At 40.7% G+C, this 24,320-nt stretch overlaps 2 protein-coding genes across 2 annotated transcripts; both read left to right on the plus strand.

Moving 5' to 3' along the window:
- Positions 1-42: 42 nt before the first annotated feature.
- Positions 43-12,226, plus strand: LOC124057678 (3-hydroxy-3-methylglutaryl-coenzyme A reductase-like). Its single transcript, XM_046386155.1, has 20 exons — positions 43-194; positions 1,278-1,454; positions 1,918-2,029; positions 2,156-2,243; positions 2,327-2,411; positions 2,518-2,623; positions 3,020-3,126; positions 3,203-3,322; positions 3,403-3,563; positions 4,513-4,766; positions 4,842-5,008; positions 6,125-6,319; positions 6,405-6,563; positions 7,339-7,496; positions 7,595-7,700; positions 7,865-8,035; positions 9,376-9,516; positions 9,610-9,768; positions 9,883-10,037; positions 10,680-12,226. Exons 2-20 carry the CDS (start codon positions 1,290-1,292, stop codon positions 10,732-10,734), a joined length of 2,664 nt encoding a protein of 887 aa, XP_046242111.1. The 5' UTR covers positions 43-194; positions 1,278-1,289; the 3' UTR covers positions 10,735-12,226.
- A 4,492-nt stretch (positions 12,227-16,718) lies between these two features.
- On the plus strand, positions 16,719-23,538 carry fxn (frataxin). Its single transcript, XM_046386204.1, has 6 exons — positions 16,719-16,879; positions 17,047-17,127; positions 17,418-17,509; positions 17,607-17,727; positions 22,578-22,675; positions 23,153-23,538. Exons 1-6 carry the CDS (start codon positions 16,772-16,774, stop codon positions 23,289-23,291), a joined length of 639 nt encoding a protein of 212 aa, XP_046242160.1. The 5' UTR covers positions 16,719-16,771; the 3' UTR covers positions 23,292-23,538.
- Positions 23,539-24,320: the final 782 nt, after the last annotated feature.

A 24,320-nucleotide genomic window follows, 5' to 3' on the forward strand; every position in this document is an offset into this window, starting at 1 on the left:
TGTCGCCTAGGAAACGGGGCGTGGACAAAGCGCTCGCGAAGCAGATGACCAACGTGATTGGCTGAAGTGTCGGAAGATGTAATAGCGTGCCATCGTTCCATCGCTCTTCAGGGAGCCGCACAGGGAGTTGTCAGTGTGTCAACCGGCTCTCTGCGCCTGTCACCGGGAGGCTCACTCTCAGCCATCGTCTTTAGGTAAGTTCATCTTATTTCTTAAATGCTCATTTTATGCCCGTTTTTGTACAGGCCTGTGCAGGCTACATGGAGTCTAACTTCAGAGACGCGTCTCGGTACGTCAAAAATACGGCAACAAAGCCGCTCCGTTCATCCAGCGGACGAATAGCCTATTACGTTGAACAAAAAGGATAGGCATTTTATGTTATTTTTAATTTAATTTAATTTAATTTTTGATTCATTGCTCATTAAAATTCGTCTTTTCGTAAATAGTTTATATGATTTTCTTAGAGGGATTTACATTTAGCTTCTTTATTAGCTTCATATTCATTTTTGAAAAATGAGTTGGAAATAATTTCCTGCCTTGGCCAGACGTCTACCAACTGCCTTAGGCTGCACTACGTCGCCTATTCGTCCTTGTTTGTGTCAAGGAAGTCACACTCTGTTACAGCAATGCGTCAGTTTTACCTACCACATCACAATATTGTCTCTGTTTGAAATGAGTGTTATAACAAAATGTAGATTTTCATTCAGATGCTCTAACTGGAAAGGACTCTTAACACATATGTATAGAAGAAATTAGAAGTAGCCAGAGTAGACCAAAGTGTCGCGCAAAATGTAAAATGTGGGCCGCTGTGTGAACATACAGAGTTAAAGGATATAGATATAGAAAGGAAAAATTAATGGCAGAGTAAATGAATTACACAAGGATAAGCAAACAAAAGCAAATTAAATGTATAAATGAATAGTATAAAACAGACAGACTGGTGTTAGCAGGTCCACAAAAGCCTTGGACCAAAACTCTCTGGCCTGAACACCTCAAAGAGATGAAAAACTATTCCTATCAACTGCTGTCAGATAAACGAAGCCATCAAAACGTGTTCATATTTTCATGTGAACTCAACTCGTGGAGATGAAGTGTAAAGTAACACAAAATGAAAACCCTTTCAGTAATTTTTGATTTCGATTGTGGCTGTGCTTTCTTTGATCACAAGGTGAATGCTTTTGTTTCCCCCATCATGCCTCTCATGACATCCTTGTGTATGTAAAGGTGTGCAGTCAACTCCCCTCAAATGACATTACTTTACTTGTGTCATGTGGTAGCTCTGTTGCACCATGCTGACCCACCTCTTCCGTATGCACGGCCTCCTGGTGGCCTCCCACCCCTGGGAGGTGATCGTTGGCACAGTCACCCTCACCATCTGTATGATGTCCATGAACATGTTCACTGGAAATGACCAGATCTGTGGCTGGAATTTTGACTGCCCCAAAACAGAAGAGGTGAGTCGACGAGATGATCAGGAACATGTCAGCTATGTGTAGTAGTGTATCCACCATGCAAAGTGTGTAAAGTAGGCCAGTGACCTAGATTTAAAGGGCCTCAGGACCGTCCCCTCACTGTAACTCACACTTAAGCACCAACAGTATATGAATACTTTTTAATAACCACAAAGCTCTAACTCACTGCTTTTATTACCATAAAAATAATATACATTGTCATGACCAACAGCTATGAATCCTTCAAAACAATTAATTTTTAGATGGGCAGAGACAGTTAAGTATTTAATCTATATCGAGGGAAACATACCCCCCTACTATTCAGAAAATACTATTCCTCCTATCCAATGTTATGCTAAATTCATACCAGAACTAGCCTCTAGCTATAGCTAAAGAACAATAATAATTATTACTTCATTTATTTTTGTGGCCTTGCCTCTCATCAGATTTTCTTCTCTTTTTACAGCAAATTCTGAGCAGCGACATCATCATCCTGACCATCACACGTTGCATTGCCATCGTCTATATCTACTTCCAGTTCCAGAACTTGAGACAACTAGGTTCCAAATATATTTTAGGTAAAATATTGATGTTTACTTCTAAGGTGACTAAAATGCTATGGGTCTTGCAGCCATGAAGAAAGTAGATGATTTGACTTACCTAGCTAGTTATTAATAGGATGCTCCTTATGTGCTCTCTTGCAGGCATTGCTGGTCTTTTTACCATATTCTCTAGCTTTGTATTCAGCACGGTGGTCATTCACTTTCTTGATAAAGAGCTCACAGGACTAAAGTAAGGACACACTCTGTGTACAGCCCTTCCTTATCAATATCTCTATTAAAGACTTCAGCTGATTGTTGTATTCTGACCCCCAGTGAGGCGTTGCCCTTCTTCCTGCTTCTCATCGACCTCTCCAAAGCATGCGCTCTTGCCAAGTTTGCCCTGAGCTCCAGTTCTCAGGTAAGAAGAAGAAGAAATATTCAGCCATTATATTGCAACATTTCACACAAAATTCACAGTTGCCCTGACTGCTTTATTGTACTACTAATACTACTGACTCCTTCAGGATGAAGTGAGGGACAACATTGCTCGTGGTATGGCAGTACTGGGACCTACCTTCACTCTGGATGCCCTGGTGGAGTGCTTAGTGATTGGCGTGGGAACCATGTCAGGTACTTGCTGCCATTTGGATTTTCATGTACTCCTTAAATGAGGTTTAAGGTTTGAATTGTGAGGGCCTCTTGACTTTAACTGCGCTTCCTATTATATTTCCTGACCTGTGGTTCCATATCATTCCCAGTGATCCCTAGCTGAGATCACACAGTTTAAACTGAAAGAGGAAAAAAAAAACTTAGAAAGAAAAACTTGTGAACCAAGTTTGTTTCTTAAATTCAAAATATAATGAATTACTCGCTCTAAAGATATCTGTCTGTCTGTCCTCAGTAGATGATGGTCCATTTTGCTGTGCTTTGACAATGAAAAAATGAAAGAATGTAGATAGTTATTAATGATCTTTTGGCAATAGAGTGTTGTTGTGAATGTCTGAGGATCTGTCCCATGTGTTTCAGGTGTGCGGCAGTTGGAAATCATGTGCTGCTTTGGCTGCATGTCCGTCTTGGCCAACTACTTTGTGTTCATGACTTTCTTCCCTGCGTGTGTCTCACTGGTGCTGGAGGTAAGAGTTTAGCCTTTCATTGTGTCTATGTGTGTTAAGGTCAGATTTACTGATCATCTTGTGTTTGCCCTTGTAGTTGTCCCGTGAGAGTCAGGAGGGCCATCCTATTTGGCAGCTGAGCCACTTCTCCAGAGTGATGGAAGAAGAGGAGGACAACAAACCCAACCCTGTATCCCAGAGAGTCAAAATGATCATGGTAACACCTCTCTTTCTTCATTGGTTTCTTTGTTTTCGCTTGGGCGTAGTTGTGATTTCCCCTCTCTGCTCTGTGCGCAGTCTCTGGGCCTGGTTATGGTTCACGCCCACAGCCGCTGGATCGCTGAGCCCTTGTCCATCAACACCACAGTGGGCATGCCACAGGTCGGCATGGAACTGGACCACCTCTCGCCCAGGAGGATTGAGCCAGAGAAACCACTTTGGCATTTCTACCTCACCAGGTGTGACTGTTGAAATGCTTACTTTTAACTATATGTTTGTGTGTGCATCGCAGCTACTTTGTATATCCTGCATTGCTTTGGGGGCATTAGTCAGAATGTGAAGTAAGAAGATATCAAAACTCAAGCAAGCATAAACAACAACTTTATTGACAAACTGGCACCTACAAGACCTTCAATTCAGGTGATGACAGTAAAAATGTTCTTTACACTTCTTAAAATAAATTAATTTAAAAATGATTTCCCACAATAGTAGATTTGTATTTTGTGATAATAATCCAAATCTATATAGTAACTAGTAACTAAAGTTGTCAGTAGTGGAAGAAAAATGGAATATTTGCCCACAAAATGTAGTGGAGTAGAAGTATAAAGTAGCAGAAAAAGGAAATGCTCACAGAAAGTATAAATACCTCAAAATTGTACTTAAATTATACTTAAATACTTCAAATGTACAACTTACTGAAACACTATATTTGACCCTAAGGTTATTATTATTTTATTTTTATGTTGGTTATTGGATTCCTTGATTGCTATTAACTGACCCTGAAATAAAACCACATTGGTCGTTCCCTACTCCGAGAGTAGGGTAGAGTACCAGAGTTTCAGGCTCTTTGGTCTTAATCCCTTCTCCATGTACCTTGGATGCAGCTGAAGCTGTGAATTTGGCATTACCACTGATGGTAATTAGGTACCAAAATACCGTCATCCCTACATAGTGATTTAATTTCATGATCTCTTAATGTTTGTTTCTAATGCAGACACCATAAAGTCTGGAAATCATGTAACATTAAGAGCATTTATTTCAACAGCTCCTATTGATATATCAGCATAAAGAGAACATTAAAATGTATAATTAAGAAAAGGAAGCAAAAAAAAAAAAAAAAAGAACTGGTCCCTCCTGGATTCAGTAATAAAACTTGTTCTATATGCTATTGTTGCTTTTCCCCTGCAGGATGATAACCATGGACATAGAGCAGGTGATCTGTCTAGCCTTGGCTCTGCTGCTGGCCATCAAGTACATCTTCTTTGAGCAGGTTGAGATGGAGTCTACGCTGTCACTGAAGAACCCCATCACTATGTCTGCTCCTGCCCTGACCCCACGGCGGCCCATTGACACCTGCTGCAGGAAAGAGCCGTCTCCTCCCCGGCCCCTGGCCCCTGCCCAGAGTGAGCCTGCCCCAGTGCCCTCCAGCAAGGCAGAGAAAGGTGTGTTCAGTGTTGATGCTGTCGCAGACAGACTTGTGTAGAATTCTGGTATCCAACTCCATCTTGTTTCCCCAGATGAGGTTATCCGGCCCCTGTCCACCCCGGCCACAGATCCCCAGCCAAAGAGCTTCTTTGTTGTGGGGGAGGAAGAAGAAGAGCTCAAGCCCAAAACCGATCAGCCGATTCTCCCCCCAAAGCCCAGAGACTTGGACGAATGTGTGGCCATCCTCAACAACCCTGAGGTGAGGCATTATGCGTGAACCCTTAAAGCCTTCCTTTCACAGCCACCCTCCTCTCAGGTGGCTGAATAATTACATCACCTTGGCCTACTTCAAGGCAATCCTAGGGTGTCTGTATTGGACATAGAGGCACATCCCACCAATAAGGCTGCAGGGTTTGAGGCAGTTGTGTGATTCAACTACACTGTAATGAGCTTAGTCACTGCACTGCATTTCTCTGAAGCTGAACCAATTAGAGCGTGACGCCAGTAGAAGACACTTGCACTGATTCCACTGTCCTCACATCCACTTAGCTCACCTTTGCACTTTCTCAGACTTGAGATTTGAGGTTTCTTTGCAGATTGGTTTAGATTTCTGCACAGGATGTTTCCTCCAGTAAGACATGTGAGAAACGAATATTCCACATGACAATGAATGGGCAGAGATGAGTTGTTAAAGGGATAGTTGAGTTTTATTAGGTACCTACACAGATACCTACCATAGTCACTGTGTTACCTGCAGTATATCGTGGTAGGCACACCCAACCACCAGAAGGGAATTTGAGCAATGTACTGCTGCTGCAAAATGTATTTTAGCCACCTAAAAAGTAGTAATAGTTTTACCTTTCAGAACATGCTGGTCTACCACTGCCTGGATTGGTTAGTTTGTTTGGATTATTGTGTTACTTTGGTGTATTAAAGGCTTAGTTTGAAACCAAACTAATCCTTTAACATCAGAAGCAGAGACATTAAGCTGGCAAACGCTTTGGTTTATGCTAAGCTATGGACACAGCTACCATAGCAGATAATGATCACTTTCACTCTATAGCCGCTACAAATAAAACACGACAAAGATGTCTCCCGCTGTGAGTCTGTAGATAACTGAAATGTGAAATTAGATGGAATAAAATAAAATGTGTTTGTTCTAATATTAAAGTATATCCACAAGAACAGGCTTCACTAGCTCCCCCAGAAAATGTTTTCAAACACATCTGTGTGTGGAAATAACAGCCACCATCTGTCTCGTCCAATATGAACATTTTTAATTCTTCTGATCTTAACTGAAGATCAGATCACCAGATCTGTTGTGGAGGCAAGTGGCTACAGACCATAGTAAGTCACTGCACTGTGTCACTTACAGCTGGGGCCTCGTTTTCTGAGTGATGCTGAGGTGATGCTGTTGGTCAACTCAAAACACATCCCTGCATACAAACTGGAGGCCATGATGGAGAGACCAGAGAGAGGAGTGGCCATACGAAGACAGATGATATCTGCAAAGCTTCCCTCTCCTTCTGCACTCTCCTCCCTGCCATACACCGACTATGACTACTCCAAGGTGAAGACGCACACACGTGCAGGAGACAAACTGCTGTCTTCTCTACCACCTGTTTTACAATATCATCAGCATTTCTGTTTTACAGGTTATGGGCGCCTGCTGTGAGAATGTGATTGGCTACATGCCCGTTCCCGTGGGTGTGGCTGGACCACTGCACCTAGATGGGAAGCAGTTCCAGGTTCCCCTGGCAACCACAGAGGGCTGTTTGGTTGCCAGTACCAACCGCGGTTGTCGAGCAATTGCTGTGAGTGTCGGCCATCTTGTTTTCTAAAGCTGTTGATGGGACCTGAGTAGTGCGGTGGAGAGAATAATTGAAAACTCAACAACATATGAATAGTAAATATGCAGCCACTGCCTTCAGATCAGTCTCAAAAAAATGTCATGACTTACTACTGACCCGTAAGTGCCCATTTCACATTGTAGGACCTGTTTTAGGATTGCAGGATTGCTAATTAACAGTGTGTCATAGATGAAGTTCCCTTTAGCCACATTTGACTATTGTCAGTTATTATTGTTGTACAATAAAGCAGCAGATTCCTCAAAGTTTGCACTTTTAGCCACATTTCCAATAATTTATCTGTGACACAAATGAATGCAGAGTTGATGTTGATGTCTGATAGATTGCACAACTCGAGCTACTGTAGTCACAACAGTCTCCGGAGAGATTTTCATTTAATGTAGGCAAAAAACAGGAAAAAATCTGAAAGACAGAAGGAGGGTCTGCAAAGTTCTATGCCAGCACTAGAATAAATAAACTGTAATGTTCTTCACATGTGGACTGAGTTTCACTTAGTTGTTGTTGAAAATCTACACGAGCTGTGTGATAAAAAAAAAAAAGGAGGACATACTCATGGTGGTTAGGGTGTGTTTTTATTTTAAGAAGATGAAATTGTACAGACTGACTGTACAAGAAAAAAAAGCACTGATTGATCCAACTCCTAAAATCTTAGTGTGATAACAACATCATGTGATAATACGCCCTGTGTCTGACTTGTGGCCCTGTCTCCTGTGCGCCTTAGATGGGAGGTGGAGCCAGAAGTCGTATCCTGGCGGACAGCATGACTCGAGGACCCGTGGTCAGGCTGCCCTCTGCCTGCCAGGCTGCTGAGGTCAAGGCCTGGCTGGAGAGCGCAGACGGTTTCCAGCTCATCAAAGATGCCTTTGACAACACCAGCAGGTAAAACATGAAAGCTGAAACTAAAACTCAAAGCACGGGCTCAGTGTCTGCTGTGTGTCTACATGTCATTTTTGTGTGTCTGTGGTCGCTGCTGGCAGGTTTGCTCGGCTCCAGAAGCTGCTGGTTGGTCTGGCTGGGAGAAATCTCTACATCCGCTTCCATTCCAAGACCGGTGATGCCATGGGAATGAATATGATCTCTAAGGTAACTATGCTATCATGTCACGGTGTGTGTGCTCTTAAATGTAAGTCGAACATTTCTGTGAGTGTATTGTGTGCTATAAAATCATTGCTGTACATGTGCTCTCATAGCTAGGATTGATCATTATGCAGTCACAAGAATGTAAGACTCTGTGCCTCTGCCTGCAGGGTACAGAGCAGGCTCTGTGCAGACTGCGGCAGCACTTCCCGGAGCTGCAGGTGGTGGCTGTCAGTGGGAACTACTGCACCGATAAGAAACCAGCAGCCATCAACTGGATCGAAGGCAGGGGCAAGTCTGCTGTCTGTGAGGCCACCATCCCTGCTAAAGTAGTCAGAGAGGTAGGAAGAGCCAGGACTGAGAGTGCAGCTTCCTTTCAATGTTGTCGTTGTCTCTGTCAACCTTGTGTAAAGCACCTTTGAAAGTGCTTTACACAAGCTGAAGCAATACATTAGAATGACATTAAAGAACACAACAAAAATGTTCATTTAGCTGATCTTAGTCAGCTTTGAGTTAGACTCACCTGTTCACGTCAGTTCACATCAAAGAAGCACAAGGCAAGCATGGAAAATGTAACATATATTTTGAGCTTTGCATTGAATTGATGACATGTTTCTAGTGCAGGTTCACAATTTGCCATAAAACTGTACTCAGGTTACTCAAATGAACCCTGAAACAGTTTCTGCTTGCTGTAGTCATTTCCCTGCTCATATGGATTCTGCACATGGTCCTCAGTATCGTCCAAAGTCTTTTTACTACAAAGGTCCTTCTCAGTAAGGAAGTTCTGTACTGAACAGCCTTTGGCACATACTCACTTGAGTTCTTGTTTTGACCACTCCAGACTACTGAAATCCCTGATAAATTCTGAAATATTTTTGCACAAAATGGGGTTGTGGCTTTTGTCCCCCATCATTTTACACTGTAGTCATGAAGGGGATGAACATGTAATCAGAAACTGGTTTAACACAGACTTGAAAAATGTGTGAAACACTGACTGTATAAATAGTGGACGGAGCTTCTGGGATGACCATGCATGAGGGACGACTTCACTGGTTGCAAAGGCCTATAGCATGTGAATTTATGAGCAAATGAGCCAAATTTTAACTTGATTTATTATTTATGGATTTTAGTTTCAAGTCTTCTTCAACACAACATGATGTTTATTTTGTAACTTATGGTCCCATTTAGAGTAAAAGTAATAAAGCAGGGTATGTTTTGGGGCGATTGACAAGTCGCTGCACACAGATCCAGTCAGGGTATCCAGCTCCACGCTAAGGCTCAGACAAACCAAGATGGTGGCGACCACAATGCTAAACTCCAGAATTCAAAACTGTGGTCCACAAAGCGATGGGTGATATCACAGTGGGTTTACACTTGGTGTGAACTCACATGTTTGCTAAGCGATTTTAGATCACCTTCCTCACCGTCCATTTGTATCGCGTAAGCTACAAAAAACAAAAAGGAAACAAAACGGAAGGACATTCTTGTTCAGTGGTTCAGTACTTCGTCTGAAGAAACATTCTAAAAGCACACAAAAGATAAATTAATGGTAAATATTTATCTAGATTTTACCTGCTAAATTTATGCTAAATAAAGTTTTGCCGTATTCATTGGAATCACAGCATCTTATATTAACTTTACATCAGCAAACTCGTGTTCACTTGTTGTCCCTGTGCTGCAGGTTTTGAAAACAACAACAGAAGCTCTGGTGGAGGTGAACATCAGTAAGAACCTGGTGGGCTCAGCCATGGCGGGCAGCATTGGAGGATATAACGCACACGCAGCCAACCTGGTGGCTGCCATCTACATAGCCTGCGGACAGGTAAAGTACTTCTAATCAAGTGTTGTGCGTCTGTTTATTTCTTTAGTGTCTTGTGTTAATGTATGTGCCTGTGTGTGAATGTGTGTCCTCCAGGATCCAGCACAGTCAGTGGGCAGCAGTAACTGCATCACCCTGATGGAGGCATCAGGACCAACAGGGGAGGACCTCTACATCAGCTGCACCATGCCTTCTATAGAGTTAGGCACTGTAGGAGGGGGCACCAACCTGCCCCCTCAGCAAGCCTGCCTCCAGGTACACACAAACACACACACACACACATTTCAACTGTAAATCAGTTTTGTCAGAATTAGTTTGGATTTCTGCTATGTTTGGTGGTCATTAATTTCTGTGTGTGTGTGCACGAAGATGCTGGGTGTACAGGGAGCCTGTCAGGACTGTCCAGGGGAGAACGCCCGCCAGCTGGCCAGGGTTGTGTGTGCCACCGTGTTGGCTGGAGAGCTCTCACTGATGGCTGCTCTGGCTGCAGGCCACCTGGTCAAGAGTCACATGACACACAACAGGTAAGAACGAGGAAACTTTATTCAAGGATGAGTCGCAACAAATTCACACACTACACTGGAAGATAAATGTTTCTACAGCATTAGCGCATCAACATTTATAATCCCATAACACAATATTATTCTAAAATATGCCCTTCATTTTTACTTTGGGTATTTCAGGTATACTTTGCTGCTAATATTTTTGTACTTTATTAGAATTTAAATGCAGACATTTACTTTTAACAGAGTATTTCTACACATCGGTATTGCTACTTTAATGTAATTACTGAGAGACATTGTGGTACATGTGATTCAGGTGCCAGGATCTGATCCACTCTTGGATCGGATCCTGAGATCCTGGCAGTGTGCAGCCAGCCCCAGGCGTACAAACTGACATGGGTTAAACCACCTGGTGAAGATTTATTCAGCTGTGCTCTCGAGCAGTGAGGACTGTTGTGGGCACTGTCTCTTTAAAGCCCGGAATATTCCTGCAAGTCTAATGATAACATATCAATTTTACACTAAACATAACATTTAAAGCCTTTAGTAATTTGCCACTAGATACAATTTAGTGAAAAATGTGTAATGTAATATATGTAATGTATAAATCAGTGTGCCTTTGATATACAAAACATGGTGGAATCTGATGTGTTCTGTGTGCAGATCCAAGGTGAACCTACAGGAGACTCCAGGAACATGTACCAAGAAGGCCTCCTGAGAGCCTGAGAGCTGTGTGGCCTCCCTCAGTGAGCCCGAGTCACTGGGTGGAGCATAACCCAGGGAAAGAAGGACAGTTTGAAAGGGACTAATCATTTGTTCAGTGAAAACAGACCTCAGAAGTCTTCCAAGTGCTTTCACAGAGTGTCTTTTCACCAATCTCTATGCTGGCTATGAAAAGGATCCAAACAAGTGAACCAGACTATTCAGTGGGAATATATTCATTTTCTGTATGTTTGTATCTTGTGGAGGTGGCTAGGAGTGGTGAAACACTTCTTGCTTTTTCCACATTCAAGACTGGGTTCAAATGAAACATGTCTGCTGTCCTGTTGCCAAATGGAGCATTGTGAACACAGAAACAATGGTACCTACAAGGTGAATGTTCTTGGCTCTGCATGGGAATCTGCATCATATGATTTCTTCATCAGGGTGGTTTGTAAAAGCTAAGATCAAGACCACATAGTGTTACAGTTGTAAACTGGCTTTAGGAATGAATGAATAAATATATAAAAGAATCATTATCTGGATCCAAGAGGCACTTTAGAACTAAGACTTCAAATCTCTCAAGAGAAATTCCAGTATTTTTAAACCTGGGCCCAGTATTGGCACATTAATTTGGTTTATAACTGATTCATACTTTCTAAAAGGTTTGGCATTGGTCTAGTAGACCTCAGATGACTTTTTTGCCACACAAACCCTGCCATTCTTACTATGAGTATCTGAGAACATTGCAGAAAGATTCCCACCAGAGACGGTAGGGAATCCTTTCTGTTTGAGAGGTCGGACAATCAGGATAACAATCTCAGCCCCTAAGTGACAACAAAAACACTTTTTTTGTGGGTGTAACAGGATTATGTTCCAGCCATCACAGCAAGCTAAGACGAGCTACTGGACCAGTTTTAAAACTTGCATGAATCACTTACACACCTCAATATGTAAATATAGAGCCCAGGATTAAAAATAGGAGAACTCCCCTTTAAAGGCTGAGTTGATCTCCTGTATGTATAAAACAGGTGAGGACAAAATGATTGTGTCCCTCAGAAAAAGGAAAGGATGATCAAAAAAAGGCTTCAAGTGCCTGTACTGCTAATGTGACCATGCAACAAATCATTCACATTGAAAATACTGTATAATTGATGTAAAGAAAGAAAACTAAAGGCTCAGCTGACTGCACTGCGTGTCCAATACCAAAAAGAAATTACTTTAAAGAACAGTGTGTTTCAGTGCCCATTCACTACAGATACAAACTTGCAGAGACTTGAAGTGTCAGGTACTGTAATCCATCACATTATAAATGCTTTTAAACAAAAGTTCTGTTGTCAGTGTGTGATGATGCAGTGACAGAAATCTCATTAGTATACAACGCTGATGTAATGTGATGTACTACAGGTGGGATGGGATTCAAATGAATTCAGTCATAGTGAGTCTTCCTGATCTGGATGACAAATATTTTGAATATATTTTGTAATAAATACAAAAGAACTTAACAATGACACGCTGTACTGTTTTGATTAATGTTTTGTCGTGATTTGCTCTTCAAGGCGGGGTATGGAAGTTACAATAATATGACATCAAACGCAGCATTGGCCTTGACACTGGAGAGCTAAGGTTCATGACATTCAACAGTTCAGTTTGTATCTAATCTGTGAAGTCACGTGTTGCCTGCAGCATGTGAAAACTGCATGCAGAAGGTTCATGTTGCACAGTTTTGCTCATAGATCCCTAGGCTTCATCGATAACTGATTACCACTGATAGCATTCATAAACATTAGTGGGCAGATAAAATCAGGCACTTGACAGATCTTTATAGGTCCCATTTAAGCCAGGTTCAGTGTGTCCCTATAATGTGAAATAACAGGTGACACTGGTATTATTACTTAATCTTGATGCCATGTCTTGTAAAGTGCCCAAAATCAAGGAATTTAGTCTTATCAATCAGTTATTATCCTTGAATGTGTCATTACTACACATGCATGTGCTAAATAGAAAGTGAATACATACAAAAGAATAAACCATTTGTATTAAATATGTTGTTGCATAGTTGAATTAACACAAACTGAGCATTAACTGCTAACCAGAAGAGCACTCGGAGAGATCGGACCTCCCCAGGGCCCATAGTCCACTCTTATTATGGACCTCAAAGCTGGAAATATTTCACACTGCAAAATCATGCAGGAATCTATTTGAATGGCTATTTGAACAAATCTTTTCTCATCAATGGAAGAGCTCAAGTTTTATTAATTTCAAGTTAAACTTAAAATTCCCATTCTCATCATAAAAACTCATTAAAATAAGTAAAAAAAAAAATCATGCATTTGTTTGAGAGTTAAAACTCCTGAGTCCCCTTCTTTCTTATAGTTTGAAAAATCAAATATGATGGAAACTTGCTGAAAAAAAAAGTAAAGAAATGAAACAATAAACACATCATTGTTGGTTATTGAACTTTTTTTTTTCAGTTCAGTCTTCGGAAAGAATTCTCAAAAGAAGACTTTTAAAAACTAATTATTCAACCTAAATTAACTTAAATAATTAAGGAAGCAGTTGAACTTACATTTTTAAGCTGAAAAAGCCCAAAAGTATTTCCTTTGTTAAATAAAATGTATGTTCACAAGGAAGACACTTTTGAATTGCATTTAGAAAAAAACAATGCAGACACCAATATGATTTTATAACTTGGTATTTACACAAATTGTTAGCTGAAATGGTAGAAAAATGCTCAGATCAAGTTCAGTACAGAAATGCTATTTTTGCTTAAATGTATATATACTGTATATACTGTACACACTTTACCAGTACCAAAAGTGAAATTCATCACGATACAGATATATTTCAGAAAAATGTTTATTATATTATTCTAATTATTGATGCACTAATGTGATCACTACTTTGTATAGTTTATCGTCCAGTTTAAATTGTGCATTTCAGCTCTGGAGATAAATAAAGTTTTATTTTAATCTATAATATTACATCAGCATTTATTTGTTGATTATATTTTGTATTGTTACACTAAATCTGCAAAGTAATGACTAACTATGGTCGCAGCTGCCTCTGAATTTTAATAGAAGTATTAAGTAATAGAAAATAGAAATATTTAAGTACCTTAAAAATTGTACTTAAGAGCAGTTCTGGAATAAATGTACTGAGTCACTTTCCGCCACTTTGCATCTGTCACTAAGTGTAGGAAGCACAGTGTTAAGATGTTAAGTCTGAGTGTTTGCATGCTGCAGGTGACACTATGTAGGACACAGATCAGTCTGATCAATCAATGACAGTCGCAGGTTAGTGAAAGTTTCACTTCTAATGGGATTACACGGCTTTAACTTTCTCCCCTTTTCCCCACATCCTGTCTAATAGATATCTTCAGCCAGTCTCCGTCAGAAATCCTCCCTGATCTCTTAGTGCACGGCCCTCACCAGAGAAGCTGTCAGCCAATCAGATGAGGGCCCAACACATCTCACCAGCTGTGAGTGGGCTGATTGGCTAACCCCTGGTAGGACGGTTGCAGTATGAATAATTCAAGGTGTGAGCTGTAGCCTATTGAATTCATGTAAGCAGGACCTCATGAGTTAATGTAAGGAATGAAGAGTGAAAGCGTCAAAACAAAAAAAATGTTAAACTCTTGAAACAATAATGACTTTATATTACTGTTATTACTGATTTATTCACGTGCAAGTATTCTTCATATTAGTCTGCTGTTAGACAGACAAACCGCAAAGTGAACCGGTCACTGCACAAAGCACATGCATTCCAGTGTGAGTTGGCCTTTCAGATACACAGCTGAAAAAGTGGCTCTTTTACAATAAATAAATATGCTGGAAAAACTTTAAGTGTTGTTGGCATGGTACAACACATAAAAAAACACTCAGCAATCACAAAATGTCTTGGTGCTTTGTGTCATTCATGAAAAGAAAACTGTAGGTAGCTAAATAAACAGAATGCTTTAAAGGAACACTTCAGCCAAAAATGAAAATTCAGTCACTATCCACACTCCCACATGTCAGTGGAAAGTCAGGCGAACTTTCTTTGACCACAGTTTGCAGTTTACCTGCAATGATACTTCCATCTCTTGCAACTTGCATCACACACAATAGAGAAAGCTCTGCTGAAGCTCTTTTCATCTTGCATGTACACACGTTTGAGCTTGTGCGCATGCTTCTCACACCGTGCACGCTTTTAGTTCGGTGGCTACAATGAAGATTTTGGCTTTTATTTGGTTGTTTTTTCACATTTTTTCACATTTTAAAACAAATCACCAGCTGCTTCAGTTGTTTAGGAGAATGAATTTTTAGGACAAGGACAGTTCACCTTCTCACTCGTAGTCAGCTGGGATAGGCTCCAGCTCCCTCGTGACCCTGATGGATAAGCGGTATAGAAAATGGATGGATGGATAGATGGACAGTTCACCTGACCTTTCATTGACATGATGATGATGATTGGATAATGACTGAATTGTCATTTTTAGGGTGAACTGTTCCTTTAAGATGTCAAGATCTATCTATCTGTCTATCGGTCTGTCTGTGTACATTCTGCTGCACAGAAAGAGGCTGGCAGGGTGGAACCAGGCTGGGTAAAGCCCTTCCTGCCCATGGAGCCATGTTGGGTCATGTTGGTTTCTACTAATATATCAGACAACTGTGATTTGAATGTTGAACCATCAAAAACAGGTGACCACCAGCATACTGGATTCACTATCAGAGAAAAATACTGAAAACAAATCAAACAAAATTATTGAAATGGACCCCTCTTCAGTGCATACTGACAAAGAGAGCACCAGATGTTTGAAACGCAGTTTGGTCTAGACCTGCTCAAATTGGAAAGTGTTATGAGATAACTTTTGTTGTGAATTGGCGCTATATAAATAAACTGAATTGAATTGAAACAAACATACAATCCCATCCAAGATCAATAAACTTTCATAAAAAAAGTCACTGAGTTAAACCTTAGCATACTTGAGAGAGTTAAGTTGTTTAAATTCTTTGGAGTGTAGTTGGATGAAAATACTTCTTGGAAGCCTCATACTGGTAAAATAGATGGGAAATATCAGATTATTAATATCTTCTGTAGCTTATCTTGTAGTAATTTGGTAGCAGAGCAAGATACTTTGCTCATGACATATCAAGCAATGATAAGACTGCTTCGTATCATGGTTGTGTTGTCTTTTGATCTATAGCAGTATCTGTCCTTCAGAACCAAACTGGATCTACAACCAATCAGCCAAGGGTCTTCTGGATGATTTGTGGGAATTTGCTATAAGAGAGGGGAAGATGGCATGATGTGATTTGTGTGGTCTCCTGTTCCCTTTCAGTTCCTCCAAGAGTCTCAGGTAGATTTATTATGGCATATATCTGAAACAAAATAAAGAGTCCAGTTTTTAATTTTGGTAAAATCCACGAGATACAACCAAGGAATCTGCCTCTGGCATTGTGTCTGTGTTCACGACACAGTTAATGGTAGTCCTGTGGGCCATGAGGTGGTTGGGGGAGGCTAAACCAAAAGAGTCCGGTTCATATACTGCTACTGCCTTGTTTGCTTTTCAAAATGGGACGCCAAGGGTTTGCCCTTATGGAGATCTTGTGCTGTTTGTACAATGTAGAGAAAATGATATGGAATATTTGCTGGGTAGCAGGGAAACATTCAGGATATCAGAGTTGCAGATGAAAGATTTACTTTACAAAAATCTTAATATAAAAGTTATGGTGGGAAATCCTGAATGCTTCAGTATCATCAAGGACGAGTGGCAAAAAGAGAGGAAGGAAAAAATGAGGGAGAGACTCTACAAGGAAGAATAAGCCCTTGCTATTTGGAAATAACTATAAACTAGCTAGAAAGGCTGTTTTGAGCTTTTATGCTTTGCAGTAACTAAGCTCTATAATATGAACGGTAAGTAAGAAAAGTAACTGCTTTATGACGATAGATGGCAGTATTACGCTTCGTATCGTCCAGCCTGTCGGAGATGTATTCGAAGAAGAAGAAAAAAGGCGGAAGATGAAAAAGACGCAAGACACTTTATAAGAACATAAACATCCTGTCAGTTGACCATGTTCCTCTTCGCTAAAACACCTTGTATTTGTTCGCGGATATGTCACCTTGCACACACACAGCTCAACATGGCGACAGCGCAGAGACTCAGGAACCTCTCTAACCAGGTAGCTCAGTCCATACAGCCTGAAGATACACACTGCTTAGTTGATGTTAGGTAGCTAACGTTAGCTAACAGTGATACGTAATGCTAGTTGGTTTTTACATCATAAAAGTTAGGTAGCATAGCCCAGTAACGCTGAGTTAACTCGCATGTTATTATTCAATATTCCAGATCAGGAGCTTGTCTTACCTTACGGGGGTTCGTCCGCATACCAAACACACGCTGCATCCCATCTATCAACTTCCAAACACAGTAAGTCCTGCCTCCAGTCTCCATTCAAAAATGTTACAATTTAAGTATTCCTTTATTTCCAACAAAGATAACGCGTCGGACTCCAGCCACACGTACCGATTCCAACAGAAATGTGTAAAACAAATAAACTGACAACATAGAGATTCTCTTCACTGTGTGAGCTTTAGTTAGAAGAAACTGAAGGAAAAAGTTCATGGAATAAATTATAAAGCCTGAAAATGAATGAATCCAAAGTGGATTTAAGTTTAAAAGGGTCCTTTTTCTTTAGTATCTGACCTTTTCTGTGTCAGTGTTTTGACAGCAGATATGCTGGTGAGAGGTGGAGGAAAAACATCCATCTTACATTGACTAGGCTGGAGAAAATCACCTCTGTGCAGATAAGGTACACTACGGTTATTTTGTTTATTGTTTCCTCGCCATCGCTGGCTGTAGCGTTAGATGTTTAAACTAATATGTAACTCTGCTTCACTGTGCAAAAGTGAGCTGTCAGAAGCAGCGTATGAGAAGCTGGCCGATGAGACGTTGGATGCCATGGCTGAGTATTTTGAAGACCTGGCTGATGAAGCTTTCACTGGGACAGACTATGATGTTGTCTTCTCTGTAAGTCAGTCAGTACTTTCTGTTCCCTGTCACTTTGGATATCTCTGGCTGCTGTACATTGTATTCTTACAAGCTAATAAAAGCTTGATGGGCATCGTTTGTCCATGCCACTCACCTGAGAGGAATGTTAGTGTGTGCATGAATATAAAGAACTATAAAAAAGAAAAATATTGGAAATAAGAGAGAATCCTCTCAATGGGAAATCTGTAAGCTGTAGATAATTGGTAATTCTATTGAACAACTATTTATAAACCTAAACTATTGCCAGGCTACCAAAATTATTTGATGTCTTTATCAAGGGAAGAGGAAACTAAGCCAGACAAACAAAGCTAGAAAAAAGCTTAAGATATAATTAAAAATTAAATGAGCAATTGTGCAAACAATGAGAACAGGAGAGTGAATTGCCTCACAGTATGAATATGATTGTATCTTTTATTTTGTTGATAACTATTGCATAATCACAATATTACACTAAAGTTACTTTCACCATCATTATTGACTTGACAGGGATGCAGTCAGGACCAAGATAAGCATCACCCTGTGGTGTGGGATTAATGAAAACAGTGGTTAGTAGTAGCCCTGGAGTGTGACCCTCCATGAAGAGAAGCAGTCTTACGTAATGGTGAATTTCCACATTTTCAGCAGAACCTTGTCATTAGTGTCATCATTTGGAAAATTAGATTAAGGCTGTTAAAACTATGTGCCAGCACTCAAAACTTGAGCGCATGTCATACCGTCATGATGGAAAAAGGCAAAAATTAGCGCAGCCACCAAGGTGTTTCCTTCACTGCCAAATCAACTATTGCAGAGTCACTTGACATATGAATGAATGCCAAAAGTATGGTCTCCTTACCAGTAAATCACTAATTTCATCTTGAAATTTGATTATATCTATTTTTACACAACAATACGATATTTGCTGATATCACAAAGTCTGCCATGATACATTTTATAATTCAGTTCAGTTCAGCTGCCTGCAACTGATATGAGACAATCTCATAAGAACATTAACACAGTTAGTTACAGAAGATGACTTTCTTTTCTTCTAATCAAAAAAATAACTCATAAATAATTGTCAACAACTGTAAGTGACTAAGTGTAGTAAAGTTTACTTCAAATTGGCTCCACTGAGGTATTGGCTTAAAAAAGCGAACTTTTAACAAAAGCATAAAATTCAGATCCATTATAACAGTCGTGGTTCTTTTTTAAGTCACCATTATCAGTTTAAGCCCATGGCGCTTTACTTCACAGAAATTAGCCTAGTGGCTAGCTTACTTTTCCTCTACTGATAGCCTAACAAATTACACATACTATTTATAGTTTTTCGTACCGACTGAGGGTTTAAGTGACTGCATATCCCGACAGAACACCACAGCTGATTTTCAGCCTGAGAGCAGCTAACATTGTCTCACTGAGAGATAAAATGTGAGATCAATGGAGCATACCTCGCCTAGAGGGTACAAGTTTGTTCTAACCAGTGTTGTGCAAAATGATGCCCTTTGTGAAAGCAGACCCCTTTCTCTTGGATCTGTAATGAATCTCTATAACAGCTGCATGACTTGTTTCCCTTTTATTAACTGTTAGAGAATAATTTTCCAACGTTCCTCCTTAAAGCATTATTCCTCCCTACACTAATGAACACAAAGTCCTCAGTGTTTCTGTTGTTGTGCCTCCTGGCATCTCTGGGGCATGTCGTCTCAAGGCCAGGTCCTATGGAGTTGGTGTCAACAATTTATCGTTATCAATTTACTGCTTGCAGCTGTACGTTGGTGCTGGAAAGTACCACGAGGTACTGGTTTTCCACCGTTTGGGTGGCAATATCTTGGGCGAGCTGTCTTAGTATAGTCTGTTTGGCCTATGTGACCTCGTTAGGTGGAACAGAGTGTGACACTGATATCTGCTCTGGAGACTGAGGTATGCAAGGTTGATATACGACTAATATCTAAAGTTTAGTATATATGTATCCTGGCAGGAAGAGTAGACTTGACGTGGCAATACAGTAAGTCACATCATTTCTGTGTGAACGCTGTTTCTCCTCGATAGAGTGTCATTAAATGCTTCATCATAAGACATCAACGTTTCCTGAGTTTCCTTCCATCTGCTGAGTCTGTAGTTTTTCCCACAACATTAATGTCATTATATCACGTAGGTCCTCATCCTGTCACTCACAAAGCACGTGCACATTGGAGAACATTTGCCATTGGCTGGACATGCTGACTTTGTCAAAACCATGTGATCATATTTGCAATAGATTAATAGAAACTGATCAGACCACTGTTTGAATTATGGTCTAAACTTTCAAAAGCCTGAGGAAGGTGTGATGTAGGAGTGTCCTCCCAATCTATTGTGTTATTGTCTTGTGGGGAGGCTACAGCAGAGAGTGTAGGTGGGAGCTGTGCACAGCCCATTACCCCTCTGTGCTCCATGACTCTGTTTCAGACATGGCCTGTTGTTAGGCTGCTGGGCTCTGTTGCCTTATTGATTTCTTGCCCAGTAGAATCGACACACGCGAGCCTGTTGTTTCTGTTGGCAGACAGGTCGAGTTTATCTGGCAGGAAGCTTAAAAACTGTAAACCCTGGAGTTACACAGAAACAATGAGACCTACCCTGACCTATCAGAGAAGAGACCATTTAAAGGCCAGAACACCTTCAGTTTTCTTTCTGGAATGGGGCTTAACTTTGTAATTTTTTTTACATGATAACATTTTACTTCTCAACTTTGTTTCTCAGAAATACAATGGTGCCTCTGTTAGACACAGCTTTACAACGGAGTGCTCAAGTACCAAATGATCTAAATAAATAGATTTGAAACATTGAAGCATTAACCAAACCATGTCATGAGATTACATCAGGTGGAGCCACAGGTAGAGCTCCTGCAGTTGTGTAGGCAACACATGTGACACTTCATTTTTGTCTTGGCTTCTAAAATAATTTGCTGAAATGGTTATCTCACCACTTGAGTTGCTTGTCCTGTGGGTTTTGTTAACATGAGGGTAGCCATGAGGCCACACCACCAGCTCCCAGCAGAGGAGTAAGACCCAGGACTGCAGGTTAAAGCTGAATTTTGACATGAAAATAATTAATGGTTAATGCATTCGTTGTCATTATATTATTAATCTTAAACTTCCATTAAACTTAAACTCTTCAGCTTCAAGTTACAGTTTATGACAAACTAAACAAAATGGAGCCTTACTGACATGAGCTGATGGCGTGACGGCTTTGTTCAGTGTCTTGATTCATTAAGTTCCTATGGGAAATGAATCCTTTAGCGGTTCCACAAATGGACTGATCAGGACTGTGATGTGTTCCTACAAGCTGATGCTAATTTTGTTTTACATCTCCAGTTCAGATTGACATATCACCGGGGGGGGGGGGGGGGGGGGGGGTAAAACCGTAATGGGCTTCATTGTGTCAGCCCATCTTTATTGATGCTGTACGCTCTCACAGCCAGGTTTAGTAACAGCTGCTGATGATGTGGAGGCTGTCTCTCCCACACACACATTGACATGTATTGTGAATGTTTTAGGCAAATGTAGAATGTGTCAGTGAGAGAGTGTAGTTTGTTTGTTGCACTGTGTATAGTTTTTGTCCTGGAACTGTTGGATTTCCTCTGGGGCGTCCCCTCCACAGATTCATGTGACTGTTTCAGGACCGTTTTGTGTCTCTGTTTCCTTTTTCATCCCTCTCCCTCTTCTCCTCTGTAACATCTTCTTCCATCCTGTCAATGGTCCATGAGAGGTGATTAATAAGGAGCCGTGTGTGTGTGCGTGTTTTAATCGTTTTGGTTGGACAGCGGCTGTCTCTGCTTGCTCTGACTGATTGGCCAGTGTTCCAGTCTTGGCAGCTGACCCCCTTTTTCAGCAGGCTGCAGTAACATATGGGGCCATAAACAACACACACACATCCACACACACAGAGCATTGTGAAGAGAGCTATGACTATGGCTGGCTAAATAAGAGCCAGGAGCAGTGCTGCATGCTGCAGAGGGTTCAGAGAGGTGCTGGAGTAAATCTTTATGAAATAATCAAGAGGAGACTCTTCACTCTTCAATTCCTCATGCTTTTGTTTCAAACCTAAAGGACAGTCCTCCATTTCCGAGAGCAAGTGGCGTGGTGGTGAGTGAACTAGGTAGTAGGATTTTTAAAGGAATGGTTGATCATGTTCCTCCTTTTAAAATCAGTGTTTGGTTTCTGTTTGTGTGCAGATTAAACAGATAATATAACGCATGTTCATTGATGAGTCTGAGTTAATTGGGACATTTTTGAACCAGCCAGGAAAGTTGTTTCCCACTGCTTCCAGTCTGTATGCTTACCTAAGCTAACCATGTCCCATGTGTGGGCATAAGGTTGATGTAGAACTGATCAGCTCTAATTAATTATTAATTCAGTATCTCAGAACCAGAATCTGCTTAAATGGCCAAATATATACAAGGAACACACACATACAAGGAATTTGACTCTGGTCATTGTTACACACAGAAGTACACGTATACATATAGCTAAAAGGACAACAGAGCTGGACTTAAATATATGTTTAACATACATGGATTCTAGTTGGTGAAAAAATAGATGCATATATACAGTGTTTACAGTGTTTATATACAAGTAACCTTTCTGTAAGTTGCAAACGAAAATGCAATGGTGTAAAAGTACAGAGTGCTAAGAGTGTAGGAGTAAATATTGAATGACGGTCAACAGAGAGGCAAGTTGGTTGTGAGATGTATATCTGTCACCGGGACAGTTACAGTTATTTTTGTTTTATTTAGGTTTGTCCTTGGAATTATTTATTAAATGTCACGTGTCATTAGAAACATGCTGATGTATGTCTGACTGTCTTTGGTTCTTGTACAGAGTGGTGTGCTGACAGTGAAGGTGGACGATGATCATGGCACATACGTCATCAACAAACAGACTCCAAACAAACAGATCTGGCTTTCTTCTCCCACAAGGTAAGACTGGAGGGTCGTACCACACCCAGCTCCACACACTGATGGTGCAGAGGAAGGGTACACACGAGCCACAAGTCTTTGCCCATAGTTTGTTTCACACCGAGCGTGGCTCACACATAGCACCATCACAGAGTGGTTCTCAGGCCCCCGCCTCCGTGCTCTCGTGGACAAAAGTGCCTCTAGAACGTTAACATCTGTCTGCAGCTGTCTGACTTCTCTCCTCTGCACTGCAGCAGCTCTGTTCTACTGTCGTTGCACACAGAGCTATTGAGGCTGCTGCAGCGCTCCGCAGAGCAGACAAACATTTCCATTGTACAGTGAGGGTATATGGAAGACAGTAAGAGGGAAAAGTCAATGACATAGAAGTACATTGAAAAAACTTTTGACATATGAAAATCAAAATGCTTTCCTCTCTCTTTTTTTGTAAATTCTGAAATAACGACACCTTAGCTAATTTCCTTTCTTCACTTTTTGCAGTGGACCGAAACGCTACGACTGGACAGGTGAACGCTGGGTGTACACTCATGATGGCATCAGCCTCCACCAGCTGCTATCAAAAGAGTTTTCCATCATCTTCAATAGAAACATGGACCTGTGTGACCTGCCCTACTCCTGAGAGCCCACACCTGCTAATGACCTGCCTACATTAGAACTACTGTGACTCATGAATCACATGTTAGACCATATGGGAGCCAATGACCCAGAGGATATATGTACAGCTTCACAGGCCCTTAGGAGAGCAGTTGTATATAATGTCAGTGAACTGTGTGTGAGCTGATCTGTATGTGTTTTAAAATGTACTGTACATTTGCATTTCATGATGATAAGGACATGCTGTCATTAAACATATGAAACAACCTTTAGATCTTGATATGATCTCCATAGAAACTTCTCCGTGTCCTCAGTACCCCACACCAACCAGTCAATGAAGACATGATTCTGTATCCATTGTAGTCACCTGTTCTGAATAGCATCCTACCAAAACAACACTTGAGTTTCTGACAACTCGGAATATTTTAATGTTTTATATTGATGGCAACATTTAAGACTTACCAGACAGTATTTCCCCTGTTTTGTTTGTTATTTGAAAGGGACCATGTACAATATCAAATTTTAATGTTACCACATAATGTACCAAAGTTAGCTTAAAGTTTCATCTCAAGGAACAGGCATAGGTTAGACAAATTCAAAGATAAGATAAAGATATTTGTATATAAAGCAGCACCAGTAAAATGCACAGTCAGTGGTTACAGTGTTAACTGTGTTTTAACAGACTCGGTTTGGCTTGAAAGCTACATTAAAACACTATGTTGATTGGTTGGGTTTCATTCCCCGTTGTGATTGCACTCAGGATTCCTGTGGCATAATCATAACTTGTCTCAATGGTTGAATAGGCTTTGAACACACTGATGATGATTAACCTTTGTTCAGACAAAGTTATTTTTTAACTCAACATAGAGTGTTAATTGTTTTTAACACAATGGACTCAGTTGTAGCACCATTCTTCAGGTTTATCAGCAAACTCAAGTGATATTCGAGTTATTGAGTAGGCCACGGTCCATCATGTTAAGAGAGTACTGTGTAACCCATGCTAAGTCAAAAACTTGACATCGCTCACTAATTTCTCAGCTAAAGTGCAAGTCCA

Source organism: Scatophagus argus, chromosome 4, assembly GCF_020382885.2.
Source record: "Scatophagus argus isolate fScaArg1 chromosome 4, fScaArg1.pri, whole genome shotgun sequence".
NCBI classification, from domain to species: Eukaryota; Metazoa; Chordata; class Actinopteri; family Scatophagidae; genus Scatophagus; species Scatophagus argus.